At 40.6% G+C, this 21030-nt stretch overlaps 1 protein-coding gene across 5 annotated transcripts in view; it reads left to right on the forward strand.

The window, feature by feature from the left end:
* LOC124776844 (protein Mpv17-like) overlaps positions 1-21030 on the forward strand; it is a 323979-nt gene that overhangs the window by 263164 nt on the left and 39785 nt on the right. For all 5 annotated transcript variants that reach the window (XM_047252010.1, XM_047252012.1, XM_047252009.1 and 2 more), the window contains one exon: positions 10958-11102. In XM_047252010.1, the coding sequence (XP_047107966.1) occupies positions 10958-11101 (144 nt within the window). In that variant the 3' untranslated portion in view covers position 11102. The remainder of the gene's footprint in view (positions 1-10957; positions 11103-21030) is intronic.

Consider the following 21030-nt stretch of genomic DNA (forward strand, 5'->3'; position numbering starts at 1 on the left):
AAGTAATATGTGTATTGTGTGTTCGGGTGCGTGTGAATGAGAATGCGTGCGTGAGAGTATGTGGGACGTTCGGCATTATTAAAAATCATTCGTGTAATTCTCTACAGGAACTGGCAAGTGTTCCAACTCTGTAACATGGGAACGAATCCACTAGTGGTTCCCCTACTAGTGAAAGTCGGATGTCTACATCTACATCCATACTCCACAAGCCACCCAACGGTGTGTGGCGGAGGGTACCTTGTACCTCTATCAGTTCTCCCTTATATTCAAGTCTCGTATTATTCGTGGAAAGAAGGATTGTCGGTATGCTTCTGTGTGGACTCTAATCTCTCTGATTTTATCCTCATGGTCTCTTCGCAAGATATACGTAGGAGGGAAAAATATACTGCTTGACTCTTCGGTGAAGGTATGTTCTCAAAACTTTAACAAAAGTCCGTACCGAGCTACTGAGCATTTCTCTTGCAGAGTCTTCCACAGGAGTTTATCTATCATCTCCGTAACGCTTGCACGATTACTAAATGATCCTGTAATGAAGCGCGCTGCTCTCCGTTGGATCTTCTCTATCTCTTCTATCAACCCTATCTGGTACTGATCCCACACTGCTGAGCATTATTCAAGCAGTGGGCGAACAAGCATACTGTAACCTATTTCCTTTGTTTTCGGATTGCATTTCCTTAGGATTCTTCCAATGAATCTCAGTCTGGCATCTGCTTTACCAACTATCAACTTTATATGATCATTCCATTTTAAATCACTCCTAATGCGTACTCCCAGATAATTGATGGAATTAACTGCTTGCAGTTGCTGACCTGCTATTTTGTAGCTAAATGATAAAGGATCTATCTTTCTATGTATTCGCAGCGCATTACAGTTGTCTACATTGAGATTCAATTGCCATTCCGTGCACCATGCGTCAATTCACTGCAGATCCTCCTGCATTTCAGTACAATTTTCCAGTGTTACAACCTCTCGATACACCACAGCATCATCTGCAAAAAGCGTCAGTGAACTTCCAATGTCATCCACAAGGTCATTTATGTATATTTTGAATAGCAACGGTCCTATGACACTCCCCTGTGGCACACCTGAAATCGCTCTTACTTCGGAAGACTTCTCTCCATTGAGAATGACATGCTGCCTTCTGTTATCTAGGAACTCTTCAATCCAATCACAGAATTGGTCTGATAGTCCATATGCTCTTACTTTGTTCATTAAACGACTATGGGGAACTGTATCGAACGCCTTGCGGAAGTCAACAAACACTGCATCTACCTGTGAACCCGTGTCTATGGCCCTCTGAGTCTTGTGGACGAATAGTGCGAGCTGGGTTTCACACGACCGTTTTTTTCGAAACCCATGCTGATTCCTACAGAGTAGATTTCTAGTCTCCAGAAAAGTCATTATACTCGAACATAATACGTGTTCCAAAATTCTACAACTGATCGACGTTAGAGATATAGGTCTATAGTTCTGCACATCTGTTCGATGTCCCTTCTTGAAAACGGGCATGACCTGTGCCCTTTTCCAATCCTTTGGAATGCTACGCTCTTCTAGAGTCCTACAGTACACCGCTGCAAGAAGGGGGCAAGTTCCTTCGCGTACTCTGTGTAAAATCGAACTGGTATCCCATCAGGCCCAGCAGCCTTTCCTCTTTTGAGCGATTTTAACTGTTTCTCTATCTCTCTGTCGTCTATTTCGATATCTACCATTTTGTCATCTGTTCGACAATCTAGAGAAGGAACTACAGTGCAGTCTTCCTCTGTGAAACAGCTTTGGAAAAAGACATTTAGTATTTCGGCCTTTAGTCTGTCATCCTCTGTTTCAGTACCATTTTGGTCACAGAGTGTCTTGACATTTTGTTTTGATCCACCTACCGCTTTGACATAAGACCAAAATTTCTTAGGATTTTCTGCCAAGTCAGTACATAGAACTTTACTTTCGAATTCATTGAACGCCTCTCGCATAGCCCTCCTCACACTACATTTCACTTCGCGTAATTTTTGTTTGTCTGCAAGGCTTTGGCTATGTTTATGTTTGCTGTGAAGTTCCCTTTGCTTCCGCAGCAATTTTCTAACTCGGTTGTTGTACTGCGGTGGCTCTTTTCCATCTCTTATGATCTTGCTTGGCACATACTCATCTAACGCATATTGTACGATGTTTTTGAACTTTGTCCACTGATCCTCAACACTATCTGTACTTGAGACAAAACTTTTGTGTTGAGCCATCAGGTACTCTGTAATCTGCTTTTTGTCACTTTTGCTAAACAAAAAAATCTTCCACCTTTTTTAATATTTCTATTTACAGATGAAATCATCGATGCAGTAACCGCCTTATGATCACTGATTCCCTGTTCTGCGTTAACAGTTTCAAATAGTTCGGGTCTGTTTGTCACCAGAAGGTCTTATATGTTATCGCCACGACTCAATTCTCTGTTTAACTGCTCAAGGTAGTTTTCAGATAAAGCACTTAAAAAAATTTCACTGGATTCTTTGTCCCTGCCAACTGTTATGAACGTTTGAGTCTCCCAGTCTATATCTGGCAAATTAAAATCTCCATCCAGAACTATAACATGGTGGGGAAATCTACTCGAAATATTTTCCAAATTACCCTTCAGGTGCTCAGCAACAACAGCTGCTGAGCCAGGGGGCCTATAGAGACATCCAATTACCATGGCTGAGCCTGCTTTAACCATGACCTTCACCCAGATTATTTCACATTTCTGATCTCCGTCAATTTCCTTCGATACTATTGCACTTCTTATCGCTATAAACACACCTCCCCCTTCACTGTCCAGCCTGTCTCTGCGGTATACATTCCAATCTGAGTTTAGGATTTCATTACTGTTTGCGTCTGGTTTCAGCCAACTTTCTGTCCCTAGTACTATATGGGCATTGTGACCGTTTATTAATGAGAGTAGTTCTGGGACCTTTCTATAGACGCTCCTGCAATTTACTATTAGCACATTAATATTGTTATTCCCTGTTGCATTTTGCCTACTCCTATCTTGCTGAGTCTCAGGAGGCGTCTTGTCGGGCCTAGGGAGGGAATTCTCTAACCTAAAAAACCCCCATGTGCACTCCACACGTACTCCGCTACCCTTGTAGCCGCTTCCGGCGTGTAGTGCACGCCTGACCTATTCAGGGGGACCTTACATTTCTCCACCCGATAGCGAAGGTCGAGAAATTTGCACCCCACATCTCCGCAGAATCGTCTGAGCCTCTGGTTTAAGCCTTCCACTCGGCTCCAAACCAGAGGACCGCGATCGGTTCTGGGAACGATACTACAAATAGTTAGCTCTGATTCCACCCCGCGAGCGAGGCTTTCCGCCTTCACCAATTCTGCCAACCGCCTGTACGAACTGAGGATGACCTCTGAACCCAGACGGCAGGAGTCATTGGTGCCGACATGAGCAACAATTTGCAGTCGGGTGCACCCAGTGCTCTCTATCGCCGCCGGCAGGGCCTCCTCCACATCTCGGATGAGACCTCCCGGCAAGCAGACAGAGTGAACACTGGCCTTCTTCCCCGACCTTTCTACTATTTCCTTAAGGGGCTCCATCACCCACCTAACGTTGGAGTTCCCAATAACTAATAAACCCCTCCCCCCGTGTGCCTGCTTGGGCCTTGCTGAAGGAGCGGCCACATGTCCACTCACAGGCAGAGCGGGCGATGCCACACGGGCAGCCTCCACATTGACCGCGAATGCCGCTGAACCCGACACTCCCCTTGGGGAGAGGGTGGCCCAACCGCGCCCAGTATCCGCGAAGATGCCTCGACAGCAGGGACAGTGGGTGAAGCGTTTAACACCTAGGGTGTACCATGCGACGCACCAGACTCCCCACTGCCTCTACGCTCCGAGGCAGCAGGCTGAAGACGGCTGACCGCGGTCATCAACACGTTCAGTTGTTTACGAACAGTGGCCAGCTCCTCCTGCATCCGTACACAGTAGTCACACATCCTATGTATGTATGCTTATGTATAAGACAGCCAGAACATTCTCGACTACATAATAAATTTCCAGATGTAGAGTAAAGCTTATAGTTCATTTTGTTTTGTTTATTTAATTAGAGAGTTTTGTGTTACTTAATTTGATGACCTCAATGAGCCTAGAGAAGTGGTTGATGCTTGCTAGATTTTGGCGCGAGTCGCACCCTAGAAGTGAGTTCTCATTGGTCGTAAGTGCTGACAGCCAATGAGAAGCTAGATGGTTGGCCGCCTAGCGAGGAGATATAGTTTTGAGTTTGGGAGAGTGAGAAGGGAGTCACGAGCTAGCTTTGATTGGAGGCAGTTATGCTGGATGTGACTTTTCGCATTATGTGTAAGATGAAGTCTTGGTATGACTTCTGCATTATGGTCCAGTGTTAATGGTATCTGGTAGTGACCAGAAACTGTTTATGAAAACTTTAGAGTGTTGTGATAATTCGTTCCAACAAAAATCCCGGGTGAACTTTGAATTATATAGTGTGGCGGTACTGAGTATATTCTTACTGAGTATTGGATGGCGAGCATAAACTTTAACTAAAGACAACCACTGAATATCATGTGCAGAAGTAATTGGCCAATCATTGACTGTGTTACAAGTAATTGGTTTCGGAATTTGGGAAGGTAAAAGTTCTGGCTGTTTTAGGTATGGTGATAACTGTGAGCAGAAACTTTAGTAATTTTCGTAAATGTGGGCTGATAATATTGCTTCACGGCAATAAAGATCTATTGAAGGTTTAAATTTGAACTTCATGTTTAAAGTACAAGTGACATCCCCTTTCCGAATCATTCCTTTAAAGTACATAGACAATTTTCAGCAAATTTTACTTATAGCGGCCTTCGGTGTGTAGCTATGAGGTTACGGTTTCCTCAACACTGCTTTTCTGTGATCTCGTAAGTAGCTGCTGTCAGGAGTTTACGTGCGAAGATCTACCGCTGTAAAGAGGTAGGTGAACAAAAATTATAAAAGAAATTGCATTGCAGCAGCAATGTATAATCCGCTGCAATTGGAGCATTGCACTCATGCACGTAAAAAAAAATCCGTCACACACTATCTCCTCAAATCATTAGGCCCATCCCAGAACCTCCCCCATGAGTCTATCCACCTACATGCTGCCTAAAATCCATAAATCCAACCAGCCAGGGCACCCTATTGTGGCTTTTTACTGTGCCCCAGTGAGAGAATCCCTGCTCATGCAGACAAACACCTTCATCCTTTTACCTATAACTTACTCTTCTGTATAACATACACCAACCATTTCTTCCACTGACCCTCCAGAGTTGCTGTTTCTTTACCACACAGCACATCGTTCATCATTATTAATGCCAGATCCCTCTACACTAACATCCCTAATGCCTATGGCCTTGCTGCTATTGAACATTACCTATCCCAATCCCCAACTGACTCCAAACCTATAAACTCCTTGCTGATCACCATAATCAACTACATTCATCTTCACCCAAAACTTCTCCTTTTTGAGAGCATCACAGACAGACAAATCCGTGTTACAGCAATGGGCACCTGCATGACACTATCCTATGCCAAAACGTGTTCATGGGCCATCTAGAGGAATCATTCCTAACCGTCCAGAATCCCAGACCCCTCAGCTTAGGTTCACTGATGACATGTTCATGATCTGGACTGTGGGTTAGGATGCCCTATCCACAGTTCCAAAAACCTCAACACCTTCTCCCACATTCATTTCACCTGTTCCTCCTCATCCCAGCAACTCACCTACGTCGATGTTGACCACCTCAAAGATGGCTACATCAGGACCTCTGTCCATATCAAACCTACCAACCACCTGCAGTACCTCAACTTCGGCAGCTGCCAACCATTCCATATCAAGAAATCCCTTCCATACAGCCTAGTCACCCCTGGATGTCACATCTGTAGTGACGAGTGGTCCCTCTCAAAATATACTGAGGCCTTTACAGACTGTAATTCCCCCCTAACCTTGTACTAAAACAGATCTCCTGTACCTTATCTGTCCAGTCACCCACCACCTCCCAAAGTCCCACTCTCCGGCCACAGAGGAGCATTCCCCTCATGACTCAGTACCACCCAGTACTGAACCAACTGAATCATGTTTTACACCAGGGTTTCAACTAACTCTCATCATGCCCTGAAATTAGGAATATCCTATCCACTATCCTTCCCACCTCTGCCACAGATGGTGATGAATTTTCTTTGCAATTTTCCATTCATGGCAAAGTAAAGGATTTGGCAAAGATCTTCATTATCAAGTAATCTCTATATGCAATAGCATTTGAAAACAATCCACAGTTGTCTCTAGGAATTGTCACAATTTTTATTACTGGAATGGTATTCAGCTCTTGACAACTGCACTACTCCACTCAGTGTAAAACACTGAAGTCAAGTAAATTGTCAACCTATTCAAGGCTCAGATGTCGAAAGTTATGATGATGGTGTCCCCTAGGGCAGCTCTTCCCAGCTTCCTTTTAACATAATGTTTAATCCCAGTTCAAGACTGGAAATTAACAGAGGCCCTTGAAAGGTACACGCATGGAACTACAAGATCATTCAAAAAATTCTGGAACATTTGTAATTTCGCATCAGTGGTGTGTTGGAGCGAAATGTCATTGCCATCCTTGCACACACCTGTGTTTAATGTGTAACTGCCAGAAGTTTCATTGCTGTATATTTGTTAGTTATTGTTCAAATGGCTCTGAGCACTATGGGACTTAACATCTATGGTCATCAGTCCCCTAGAACTTAGAACTACTTAAACCTAACTAACCTAAGGACATCACACAACACCCAGTCATCACGAGGCAGAGAAAATCCCTGACCCCACCGGGAATCGAACCCGGGAACCCGGGCGTGGGAAGCGGAAACGCTACCGCACGACCACGAGCTGCGGACTGTTAGTTATTGTTCATTGCTGTATTGAGTAGAACGTTGTGTGGCACAGTTTGCGAATTTCAAGATGGCAGAGTTAGAAGAGCAATGTGTAAATCATGAAATTATGCTAGACAAGCTCAAGTATTGTGGCATGAGTGGGACAGTGCACAAATGGTTTAATTCGTACCTAACTGGAAGAGTGCAGAAAGTTGAAATAAGTAGTTCTCGTAACATGCAAAGATCAGCACATTCCTCAAACTGGGGAACTATCAAGAATGGGGTTCCACAAGGGTCAGTCTTGGGTCCTTTGTTGTTCTTATTATATATTAATGACTTGCCATTCTATATTCATGAAGTTAGTTCTCTTCGCTGATGATACAAGTATAGTAATCACACCTGAGAAACAAGAATTAACTGATGAAATTGTCAATACTGTCTTTCAGAAAATTACTAAGTGGTTCCTTGTAAACGGACTCTCACTGAATTTTGATAAGACACAGTACATACAGTTCCGTACAGTGAATGGTATGACGCCATTAATAAATATAGACCTTAATCAGAAGCATATAGCTAAGGTAGAATATTCCAAATTTTTAGGTATGTCCATTGATGAGAGATTAAATTGGAAGAAACACATTGATGATCTGCTGAAACGTTTGAGTTCAGCTACTTATGCAATAAGGGTCATTGCAAATTTTGGTGATAAACATCTTAGTAAATTAGCTTACTACGCCTATTTTCACTCATTGCTTTCATATGGCATCATATTTTGGGGTAATTCATCACTGAGGAATAAAGTATTTATTGCACAAAAGCGTGTAATCAGAATAATAGCTGGAGTCCACCCACGATCATCCTGCAGACATTTATTTAAGGATCTAGGGATATTCACAGTAGCTTCTCAGTATATATACTCTCTTATGAAATTTGTTATTAACAACCAAACCCAATTCAAAAGTAATAGCAGTGTGCATAACTACAATACTAGGAGAAAGGATGATCTTCACTATTCAAGATTAAATCTAACTTTGGCACAGAAAGGGGTGAATTATACTGGCACTAAAGTCTTTGGTCACTTACCAAATAGTATCAAAAGTCTGACAGATAACCAACAAGTATTTAAGAAGAAATTAAAAGAATTTCTGAATGACAACTCCTTCTACTCCATAGAGGAATTTTTAGATATAAATTAAGAAAAAAAAAAGAAAAAAAACAAAAATATTAAAAAAAAATATAAAAAAAATAAAAATAAAAAATAAAGAAAAACAAAAAAAACACAAAAAATAAAGTTGTTATATTAACTTAAGTATGTTGTTAAATTAACCTAATTATGTCATGTATTGGAAAATTCGACTCGTTCCACATCATTACGAAATATCGTATTCATGATCCATGGAACTAGTATTAATCTAATCTAATCTAATCTAATCTGTCATCGTTAAATTTTGCATGAAATTCAAGAAAACGTTTACAGAGACACACCAAATGATACAGGAAGCTTATAGTGATGAGTGCTTAAGCCATACTTGGCGTTATGAATGATTCACACAGTTTAAAAATGGTTGAACTGAATTTAGAAGTGACTAAGGATGCCCTTCGACATCTACCGACGATACTCATGTCTAGAAGATCAATGAGATTGTGCTTGCCAATCAAAGACTGTTCAAGAGATTGCAGAAGAATGTAAAATTTCTGTCGGATCATGTTATGAAATCCTGACGCAGCATCTAGGAATGCGTCATGTTGCCGCCAAGTTCATCCCATGGCTCATGAGTCAAGACTGGAAAGATCTTCACCTCACAATCTGTGAAGAGCTTCTGGATTGCACAAATGAGACTGAGATATTCCTTAAGAGAATCATAACTGGTCATGATATGTGGGTCTACAGTTATGATGTTGAGACCAAGGTTCAGTCTTCACAATGGACCAGAAAAGGTTCTCCAATACCAAAATAAGATTGTCAGTTCAGGTAAAATTTCAAAGCCATGCTGATAGTTTGCTTTGACTTTGGAGGATTTGTTTATCATGAATTCATGCCATAGGGACAAACTCTTAAATCGATGGTACTACTGTTGGAATGGGTTGCAATGCCTGTGAGAAAATGTGAGAAGGAAATGGCCTGAAAAGTGGTGAGACAATTCATGGCTCTTACATCTTGATCAGCATCTACACATTCATCGCTGTTGGTGCATGACTATTGCACAAAAAATGAAATTACTGTGCTGCCTCATCCTCTGTACTTTCCAGACCTGACCCTTGCAGACTTTTTCTGAGGTTGAAAACCCCATGAAAGGGTGAAAATTTGCAACGATAGAGAAGATAAAAGAAAATTTGCAGATAGTGTTTCAAGCAATCCAGTAAGAGGCATACCAAGTCTGCTTCCGGAAGTGGAAATGGCACTGGGACAGCATATCAGCTGTTGAGGAGAGATTTCAAAAGAGACCATACACAATAAGTAAAAGGTAAACAGAGAAAAATTTTGTGGACAAAGTTCTGGAATTTTTTGAACATAATACTGGACCTTTTATGCTGGTCATAGTCAGCTCAGGGGATGCTTCAGTGACAATACTATTCTGTAGGGTCCCATGTCTGCCCTTCCATTTTTAGTCATCTCAGGGGGAGGGGGCAAGGGGTGGATGCCTGTCGTCGTCATTGGGCAGAGAATATGTGAGCTCTTCATCATCTTATCCAAATAAGGACAGCTAAAACACCACTCAGATCAATTGCAAATGCAACAGCCTTCTGGCACCACACTGATAATAGTGCCTCTCAAAACTGATCCCAACCACTATCCCTGTGACCATCAGCTCTGCTAAGAGACACACAGCCATTGATTTCAGCGAAGTCTAAACCATCAACTGTACCACCCGTAACTGTGCTACAAACATTCTCTACAACTCCCGTCAGAGGAACATGCATGTTTATGTATAGGGGAGCTGTTCTCTGTATCTGTTGAAGTGAACTGATAATTTTGAATCATTAATATAGAGGTCTTCTTGGACTTTGTGCATGCTTGGAATACTCTTGGGTGTTGCTTTATGGATGGTGAACCTTACTTCTCTTGCTGATTTAGATATGGCTTTTGAATTTCTTGGATATCTTGATAGCCAAAAGAACCTTGCATTAGCTGGATGTTATATTAGTTGCAGTGTAACTGTAATCTACAAATTGATAATAAGCTAATTAATGGCAGTATCACTACGAAAGTTTTATGTTGTATGTCAGTTGTGCCGCAATTACTATGCAGTATTCTATGCCTCCAGTAGGAATGGTATCACAAAACAATAGCTGTCTTCAACATGACTTCGTGGTTTTTGAACCTGTTGCCAGTTTGCATTCTCCTCACACCATTTCCTACATTATTTTTTTAGCTATACCCTCTCTCCTTCTAACACACACTCACATGCATGTAATTTTACTTTAAAGGTCAGAACTAGTCTACTTTCTGAGCTTTTACTGTAGTAATATGCACGATTGAGAAAGCCAGTCAAATTACAATAGTATTACTGCAGAAACCGCTACCACATCCAGTACATTGTTCTTGTACATTCCCACGTTAGTAGCAGTTAGACAAACAGTGATCCACAAGTGGACTGAAGTTCACATGAGACATTTTTGAATGAGAATGAGATCACTTTGCTTCAGGGTACAATAGAAAGTAATTAGATGTTTTTGCGCAATGGTACTGGATGGCAGCTATCTGTGCTGCTCTTGATGTGTGACTGTCAGCGCTGTCTGTAGGTGCCACCTCCTGGAGATCATATTTAGTTGCAGTATGGCTGTGAGAGCTCATTAAAAATACGTGTGATAGGTCACTGCCTCTCTTCCTGCTGAGCTTAGATAGGTGGTAAGGTACCGATTCATCTGATGTGATAACCATGGGTTACCACAGTTATGTGTGACTATGTGCTGCCTGTCATTCACCTGCTGGTGAATGGAAGTTTTTTTTTAATACTTTTTGTTGCTTCCACAATTGAGTTTTTCCATTACTGTAATATTTTCATCCATTTTGTTTATCTTGGATCATTGCTTTCCATGTAATCACTGAAGTAACTTTTTATTTTTAAATGTAACTTTAGTATCATACTGAAAGACTTTTTTGCTCATACAGGTATGGCCTGCTGTCCAGCTTATAAACTTTGGCTTCGTTCCTGTGAACTTCCAGGTACCTGTCACACAAGTTGTGGGTGTTGGTTGGAACACTTACCTTTCCTGGAAGGCTCATCGACCACCACAAAAGCCTGCTGTAGAGTGAGGTGATGGTTTTTTACACTTATCTCTGTATACTTACATAAGTTTTGTATGATGCCTATAATGGTAATCATTGTCATCAATTTTATCTCAGTGTTCTTCTATTTCTCATTGGAAGCCATAATATCTATTGGGCTACTCTATTTTCTTGCAGAGTATCACTACTTATTTATAGGTTGCTTGTAACAATTCACATTTTTTATCGATTTACCTCTTACAGTTTTCCGCTGTGTACTCATTGTTCTGTTGTTTTCTGCTAGCACACTTTCTGTTTCTTTTACTTTCCTCTTTTCAAGACTGTGTAGTAAATGCTTTGCAGTGTAACATCAGTTGATCAGTTTTCCAACAGCAGCTGAATGGAATAAGTGAAAAATCAGCACATTTTCTAGATCGTAGGTGATCATATATCAACATACTATGACTACATGTACATACATACTCTGCGAGTCACCATACAGCGCATGTGTAGGATACCTTGTACTACCGATAGTTATTCAGTTTCCTATTTCAATAGCAAATGGTGGTAGGGGAAAAAGACTGTATTTATGCCTGTACAAGCCCTGATTTCTCTAGTCTTTCTGATCCTTAAACAAGATGTATGTTGTTGACAGTAGGATCATTCAGCAGTCTTATCACAAATGTTGGTTCTCTAAACTTTCTCAACAATGTTTCACAAAGATCATGTCTTGTTGCCTGCAGGAATTCCCATTTGAGATCACAGAGCATTTCTGTAATACTCATGTTGATCGAACCTACTGGTAACAAATCTAGCAGCATGCCTCTAAATTTCTTCATTGTCCTCCTTGAATCTGCTTTGGAGGGGATCCCATACACAACAGTACTCAAGAATGGGTCGTTCATGTGTTCTCTCTGCAATCTCCTTTAGAGATAAGACACAGAATTTTTACAGTCAAGCAAAGTTAACCATTTGCCTTTCTACAACTGACTTTATGTGTTTGTTCCATTTTGTGTCACTTTAGAACAATATGAGTACATATTTAAGCAATGTGTCTGTCTCAGGCAGCACTCCACTGATGCTGTATCCAATCATTGCAGGACTGTTTTTCCTATTCATCTGCATTAACTTAAATTTTGACACATTTAGAGCCACTGCCATTCATCATACCAAATAGAAATATTGTCTAACTCATCCATTATCCTCCTATAGTCACTTAAAGACAATACTTTATCATACACTACATTATCACCAGCAAACACTCACAGATTGCTATTCACCCTTTCCATGAGATTGTTTGTATATTGAGAAACAAGAGTACAACATATTGGGTTTTAATACTTAAAAAGTTTTCAAAGCAATCATATATCTGAGATCCTATCCCATATGCTCAGACCTTCATTAATATTTGACATGTAGCATTGTGTCAGTAGTTTTTTGGAAATCTAGGAATATGGAATCTGGCTGTTGCCCTTCATCCATGTTCCATAGGATTTTGTGTGAAAAAAGGGCAAACTGAGTTTTGCACCACCAATACTTTTTATATCCGTGTTGATTTGTGGACAGGAGCTGTTTCTTCGCAAGGAAAGTTGTTATGGTTGAAATCAAGAATTCTGCAGCATGCCAGTGTCTAGGATATGGATACATAATTTTACACTTCTGTTCTTTTACCCTTCTTCGGTACAGTGTCACCTATGCAGTTTTGTGGCTCACTTGGACTTTGTGCTGAGCAGGAGATTTGTGATAAATGCGAGCTAAGTTTACTTTCTGTAAAATGAACTGGGATTCCATTTGGACCTAGCAACTTATTTGTTTTCAACTCTTCAGCTGCTGTTCAGTGCCAAGGGTGCCTATTTCTACAGGGTGAAAAGTATTTAAACCGACAAACTATGGGAGGTTGTAGGGGACATCAAAACAAATATTTTTCCCTAATGTCATTTTTTCCTATGAGGAGTATTTAAAACAGAAGAGGAAGATATCTCTGGCGGCAAATTGATTAAACCAACAAACACTTTTCCATTTTTTTATGACCAAGAGACAACACATTAACACAACCCAATTTCAGTTACAGTAGATTTTCAAAAATGCCTCCATTGACACGTGAACAAAGGTTACGCCATCAGATCATGTTCTGTCTGACATGGGCATAAATCCCAGGAGTATCCTGAATTGTTCCTGCTGCTTCTACTATCTGAGCAACTGGGTTCTCTTCTGATGCAACAGGAGTTGGGTAAACAAGGTTGCGCATCTCACCCCACACAAAAAAGTCCAGATGGGACATATCTGGGGATCGAGCAGGCGATGGTATGGGACCACCTCTGCCAATCCATGTTTCTAGGAACCGTCGGTCCAGGGATTGACGCGCACGATGACTGAAATGTGCTGGCGCCCCGTCATGTTGGAACCACATGCATTACCTTGTAGGGAGCGGGATGTCTTCCAGCAATTCTGGCAATCCTCTGGTGAGAAAATTGTAATAGTGCCTGCCATTTAATGGCCTAGGTAGCAGATACGGCCCAGTTAAACAGTCCCCAACAACACCGACCCACACATTAACGAAGAACCGCACTTGATGAGCGCTAGTAACTGTGGCATGTGGGTTATCATCACTCCAAACATGCGAATTGTGCATGTTGAAGACTCCATCATGCCTGAACGTTGATTCATCAGTAAACAACACAGAGGATGGAAATGTAGGATGCATTTCACACTGTTCCAAGTATCACTGCGAAAACTGTGCTCTAGGTGGATAATCAACTGGTTCCAGGTTGTGTACACACTGTAAGTGAAATGGACGTAACATTTGCTCTTGAAGGACTGTTCTTACATTCAGCTGATTCGTCCCCATGTTACATGCAATTGCACAAGTGCTGATTGAAGGATCCCACTCTACATGCTGCAGGACAGCTTCCTCAAATTGCAGCGTTCTTAACGTGCAATGGCGTCCCTGTCTAGGTAATCTGCTAAATGACCCGGTCTCGCACAGATGTTGGTACACAGTAACAAAGGTTGTATGTGGGATACGGCGATGAGGATATTGTTGTTGATAAACCCGCTGTGCAGCTCGTCCGTTGTGGTGCACTACGTAGTATGCGCCAACCATATCAGTGTACTCACTCCAGGAGTATCGCTCCATTAGTAAACAGAGACAATGCACTTCTACACTGGTGGACAGCAGTTGCCTACAACTGAAGAGCATAGCCCTCCTCACACTACATTTCGCTACGCGTAATTTTTGTTTGTCTGCAAGGCTATGGCTATGTTTATGTTTGCTGTGAAGTTCCCTTTGCTTCCGCAGCAATTTTCTAACTCGGTTGTTGTACTGCGGTGGCCCTTTTCCATCTCTTATGATCTTGCTTGGCACATACTCATCTAACACATATTGTACGATGTTTTTGAACTTTGTCCACTGATCCTCAACACTATCTGTACTTGAGACAAAACTTTTGTGTTGAGCCGTCAGGTACTCTGTAATCTGCTTTTTGTCACTTTTGCTAAACAAAAAAATCTTCCACCTTTTTTAATATTTCTATTTACAGATGAAATCATCGATGCAGTAACCGCCTTATGATCACTGATTCCCTGTTCTGCGTTAACTGTTTCAAATAGTTCGGGTCTGTTTGTCACCAGAAGGTCTAATATGTTATCGCCACGACTCGGTTCTCTGTTTAACTGCTCAAGGAAGTTTTCAGATAAAGCACTTTAAAAAAATTTCACTGGATTCTTTGTTCCTGCCACCCGTTATGAACATTTGAGTCTCCCAGTCTATATCCGGCAAATTAAAAACTCCATCCAGAACTATAACATGGTGGGGAAATCTACTTGAAATAATATGCCCTCTAACAACTGCAGATTGTAATACGGCCTCTAACAACTGAAGAGAGTAATATGTCCTCCACTAGTTTAAATAATCCTCATAGGAAAAAATGACATTAGGGGAAAATATTTGTTTTGATGTCCCCTACAACCTCCCAGAGTTTGTCAGTTTAAATATTTTTCACCCTGTATATCCTCCATACAGAAATTTGTACAACTGCCAAACAGTGGCGTATCTGTATGATCCCCTTGCATGACTGAGTTATTAAACATGTGATTTAAAACATCAGTTTTCCTGAAACTTCCTGGCAGTTTAAAACTGTGTGCCAGATTGAGACTCGAACTCGGGACCAGAAGAGCTTCTGTAAAGTTTTGGAAGGTAGGAGACGAGGTACTGGCAGAAGTAAAGCTGTGAGGACAGGGCGTGAGTCGTGCTTGGGTGGCTCAGTTGGTAGAGCACTTGCCCGCGAAAGGCAATAGGTCCCGAGTTCGAGTCTCGGTCTGGCACACAGTTTTAATCTGCCAGGAAGTTTCATATCAGCGCACACTCCGCTGTAGAGTGAAAATTTCATTCTAGATCAGTTTTCCTTTTGGTGTCTTCTACTGCCTCAGCAGATTGGTCTTTGAGTGACTTAGGGATTTTACTTAGGACCGGAATTTTCTATGATTCTGATAAGATCTTTTATCTTTTACTAACATTTGATGGTGGAAACTATATGTTTCTTGCAGGATTCTATTTTTTTTTTTTTTTAATATATAGACGCATGAATTTCTACGAACTTTTGCCTATTGACATTTATGCATTCTTTTTGAACCCAGAGTGCAACAATTTCTGTTTTCTCAGCATTTTCCAAATTTTGTTATTACAGTATAGTGAATCTTTTTCTTCCTTAGCCTATTACATGGCAAATACTTCTGGAGCTTAATTTACAATCAGTTTAAGCTTTACACATAATTTGTCTACATCCATCATATTGTAACTACATCTACATCCATACTCCGCAAGCCACCTGATGAATGATTAAATCCATTCATTGTCTAATGGTGAATAGGATGCTACATTACATTACATTAATATTTGTTCCATAGAGCATGAATTTGACATTTTGTAATGATGTGGAACGTGTCAGTTAGCGTAAGTTTTCTTTATACAGTAATTTTTTTTTACTACTTCATAACTAAAAATTCATCTATTGAGTAGAGGAAGTTGTCATTCAGAAATTCTTTTAATTTTTTGAAATGCTGATTGGCTATCTGTCAGGCTTTTAATACTGTTTGGCAAATGACCAAACATGTTTTTGGCAGAATAATTTACCCCTTTCTGTGCCAAAGTCAGATTTACCCAGAATAGTGAAGATCACCCTTTCCTGTAGTGCTGTAGCTATGCACTTTGCTGTTTTTTAAATTGGGTTGGGGTACTGATAAGGAATTTCATAAGTGGATCTGTGTATTGTGAAGGTACTGTGAATATCCCAACTTCCTTAAATAAATATCTGCAAGGTGATGATGGGTGCACTTCAGCTTTTATTCTGATTACTTGATTTTGTGCAATGAAGACTTTTTCTCTTAATGGTGAATTACCCCAAAATATGATGTCATATGAAAGCAGTGAATGCATATAGGCACAGGCACAGTAGGCCAATTTACTGATACTTTTATCACCAAACTTTGCAATGACTCTAACAGCATAAGTAGCTGAACCTAACCATTTCAGTAGATCATGAGTGTGTTTCTTCCAATTCAGTTTCTCATCAATGCACACACCCAGAAATTTTGAATATTCTACCTTAGCAACAGGCTTCTGTTCAAAGTCTAGCAATAGCTTAGTGCCAGTTACTGCACAGAACTGCATATACCGCCTTTCCTAAAAATATAGTGAGAGTCCATTTGCAGAGAACCACTTGATAATTATCTGAAAGACATTATTTACAATTTCCTCAGCTAATTCTTGTTTGCTGGTTGTGATTACTAGACCTCAGATTTTAGATAAAAACCTGTTTTGCTCCTCATTAAATAAAGGCAATAAAAACTGTACATGAATTATGCCGATTTATGATTGAAAACTCTAGTTTTATAGCACTTAAAAATACCTAATTTCAGTTTAGTACCTGACTGTACCTAAATTTTAAAAATCCAATTAAATACAGTTTTTATGACTAACTTTCTCTCTTGGTCTTCCCTGCTAAGAATTATGCAAATATTTTATCAAAAGTTGTAATTTTATAGTACCTAAAATACCTAATTTCATGTTAGAACCTGACTGTACCTCATTTTTAAAAATCCTAAAAATACCTAATTTCATGTTAGAGCCTGACTGTATCTAATTTTTAAAAATCCAGTCAAATAAAATTTGTATGATTAAAACTACATGTCTGGTCTTCCTGGCTACATAGAAAACAGTAATTGAATGATAACAGGTTTGTTTGCATGTGTAAACGCCAACTGTGAGTCAGAAGATGGCAGCATATGCCAGGTTGTTCCAACCCTCCCTGCTCCGCAGAGCATTGTTGCTCACTGTGAACCATCAAATGGGCCGGCAGGGTATGAAGGAGCCTTGGGATCTGCCTATGGCGCCTAACCTGCCCTGTCGGAACAGCCTGTTTAAAACACCTGCAATGTCTTCATTCAGTCGGCCAGTGTGCTGCTTGGATGTGGTGAAATATTTCACAGCGACAGTATATTTGTAGAAAGTCAAGCATGCTGAGAGTAGCCAGCTCCAAATCATCTCTGATTCGTGAGTGGTTGCAAGAATTTCCTGATTTCTCTACAGACAGAAGAGTTATTCTCTGCAGCATGTGCAACAAAGATGTAAGTAAAATGTTAACCTTTTATCTGCTACACCCACTCGGAGAACAGTGATGCCACTGCTTTTCCTGAGTTAACTTGGACCAGACACATGGGAATACAAAAATATTGTCTCTAAACCCTTGATGTAGGTTAATTTTGCTAAGTAGATCTTGTACGTAAATTCTTCCACAAAGTATTTCTCATTTCTTTTTGTTTTTAGGTACATTCTGAGCAGAGTTTGCATTTAAGTCAGCATGTTGCAGGGATTAATCACCAGGCAGATTTAAAGAATAAATTGAACTTTAAACAAATATTTCTAACTAAACCAAATGCGACAAACAAAAATGAGTTTCATCTTGACCTGTGTCAAGCCATTGTTGCAGCAAACATACCATTCAATGCAGTTGAAAATAGCCAGTTCAAAAATTTTGTAGAGGAACACTGTCAGCCCAGCAGTCCATCAGAATCCACAATGAGAACTATTTAGATACTTTATACAAAAATACATTGAGCAGGATAAGGGAAGGTATAGGCGATTCATATGCATGGATCTCTGTCGACGAGACAACAGACAAGATCAAAATGTGTCTAATTTGATTGTTGGAAAGTTCGATCCTGACACTCATTCTGTACCTCATCTCACCTGCAGCAAGGAGGTAAAAAAGACTAAAACCAGGAAACAATTGCTCACTTTGTTAATAAAGTCCTCAAATTACTTTTCCCCAACAGTCTACATGAAAATAAAGTACCTGTAATCTACACGAAGCAGCCACATACATGACTGCTGCTGTTAAACTGTTGAAAGTATTTTATTCAGCCTCGCTCCATAACACATGTCTTGCCCATGCCATGAATCATGTAGCTGAAACAATGTGTCTCTAATTTCCACATGTAAATAAGCTAAATTCAACCATCAAAAAGGTTTTTATTAAAGCACCTGCAAGAATCCAGTTAATTCGAGAGGAACTTCCCAATGTAACACTTCCACCAGAACCCATACTTACTAGCTGGGGAACATGGCCAGAGGCCGTGTAATATTACAGCGGGCATTTGGAATACATTAAGAACATTGTTCTTAAATTGTGGGAGGAGGCAGTGAGCGTTATGTCAGCTAAAGATCTTCTAAAGGAACCAACAATTTCCAGTGACATTGCATACAAAAATCTCCTTATGCATTTTTGGTCCCTATTATTAAAGCTCGGACTGTTCAGGGAAACCAGTCTGCACACAACTGTGATTGATAGAAGAGGTGAAAGAAAAAATCAACTTGATCCCAGGTTCTATTGGTATGAAAGTTAGTGAGAAACTGCTCCAGTCACATCTGTTGACATGGAACGCTCATTCTCAGCATATAAGATGCTATTAACAGACAAGAGATGCAGTTTCTCAATGGAAAATCTGGAGAAAGTGTTAGTTTTTTACTGTGACTGTAATTATGAACATGGAAAATAACATAATATGGATTTTTGTTAATCTATTATCATTCTACATAACAAAATGTCAGATTTTGATTACCTATTTTCTGATTTTATAACCTATTTTTGCAAGCGATAGAACCTATATTAGGTACCTAATTTAAGATTTTTAGAACCTAAAAGTCTGAGGTCTAGTGATTACTATACTTGTATCATTAGCATAAAGAACTAGCTTTGCATCTTCATGAATATAAAGTAACAAGTCATATATATTAAGAACAATAAGGGACCCAAGACTGAATCCTGTGGGTCTCCATTCTTGATACTTCCCCAGTTAGAGGACTCTGCTGATTTTTACAGACTACCTGCACTGTTAATTTCAACCTTCTGCATTCTTCCAGTTAAATATGAACTAAATCATTTGTCCACTGTCCCACTCACACCACAATACTTTAGTTTATCTTGAAGAATTTAGTGATTCACGCAGTCAAAAGCCTTTGAGAAATCACTGAATATCCCAGTGGGTCATGTTCAGTTATTCAGAGCATTTAATATTTGATCAGTGAAAGTGTGCATAGCATTTTCTGTTGAAAAGCCTTTCTGAGAACCAAATTGACATTTTGGTAGTACTTCATTTTTATAACTACTCTTGAATGCATTACTGTTTCAAGAATTTTGGACAAAGCAGTTAGAAGTGAGACTGGGTGGTAGTTGTTATTATCAGAGCTATCCCCTTTTTAATGCAATGGTTTAACAATAGTGTATTTCAGTCTAACCATACTTAACTTCCGTAGCTTCTTGTGGAAAGTTCATGAACTCAACAAGGTAGCTTTTAACACTGGTACATCCATGTACATCTAAATACAACATTGAAAAATACAGGATGGAATGTAACAAGCAAAATACAGGATGGAATGTAACAATATTATCAAAAGGAAAGTTGATGAAGGTTCCTCGGGTCTCCAGCCGGGAGGTAGCATTGATATCTCACGACGTTTCGGGAAGTGTCATACTACGCATCTTCTGGTGAAGATGGGTAGTATGACACTTCCCGAAACGTCGCGAGATATCAACGCCACCACCCGGCTGGAGACCCGAGAAACCTTCATCAATAGTTTACGCCGGGAAAGCCTACAGTCACATAAAAGGACAGTTACCACTCTCCATATAGTGGAGATGCTGAGTCGCAGATAGGCACAACAAAAAGACTGTCACAAATAAAGCTTTCGGCCAGTAAGGCCTTTGTCAAAAATAGACAACAGACACACACTCACACACTCTCATGCAAATGCAACTCACACACACATGACTGCAGTTTCAGGCAACTGAAGCTACACTGTGAGCAGTAGCACCAGTGAATATGGGAGTGACACCTGGGTGGGGGTAAGGAGGTGGCTGGGGGGGGGGGGGGAGGGGAAGGGGTAGTAGGGTACGGGTGTCGGACAATGAAGTGCCGCTGGGAAGTGTGCAGGAGATGAAGTGGAGAGAGGGTAGGGCAGCTAAGTGCAGCCAGAAGGTTAGATGGAGGGCAGGGGAGTGGTGGGAAGGGCAGAGGTGGGTGAGAAAGAAAAGAAATAAAAAGACTGGGTGTGATGGTGGAATGAGGGCTGTGTAGTGCTGGAATGAGAACAGGGAAGGGGCTGGATGGGTGAGGACAATGACTAATGAAGGTAGATGCCAGGAGGATTACGGGAATGTAGGATACATTGCAGGGAAAGTTCCCACCTGCGCAGTTTAGAAAGGCTGGTGTTGGTGGGGAGCATCCATATGGTGCAGGCTGTGAAGCAGCCATTAAAATGAAGGATATCATGTTTGGCAGCATGCTCAGCAACAATGTGATTCACTTGTTTCTTGGCCACAGTTTGTCGGTGGCCATTCATGTGGACAGACAGCTTGTTGGTTGTCATGCCCACATAGAATGCAGCACAGTGGTTGCAGCTTAGCTTGTAGATCACATGA

This window comes from Schistocerca piceifrons, chromosome 2 (genome assembly GCF_021461385.2).
Source record: "Schistocerca piceifrons isolate TAMUIC-IGC-003096 chromosome 2, iqSchPice1.1, whole genome shotgun sequence".
Taxonomy (NCBI): domain Eukaryota; kingdom Metazoa; phylum Arthropoda; class Insecta; order Orthoptera; family Acrididae; genus Schistocerca; species Schistocerca piceifrons.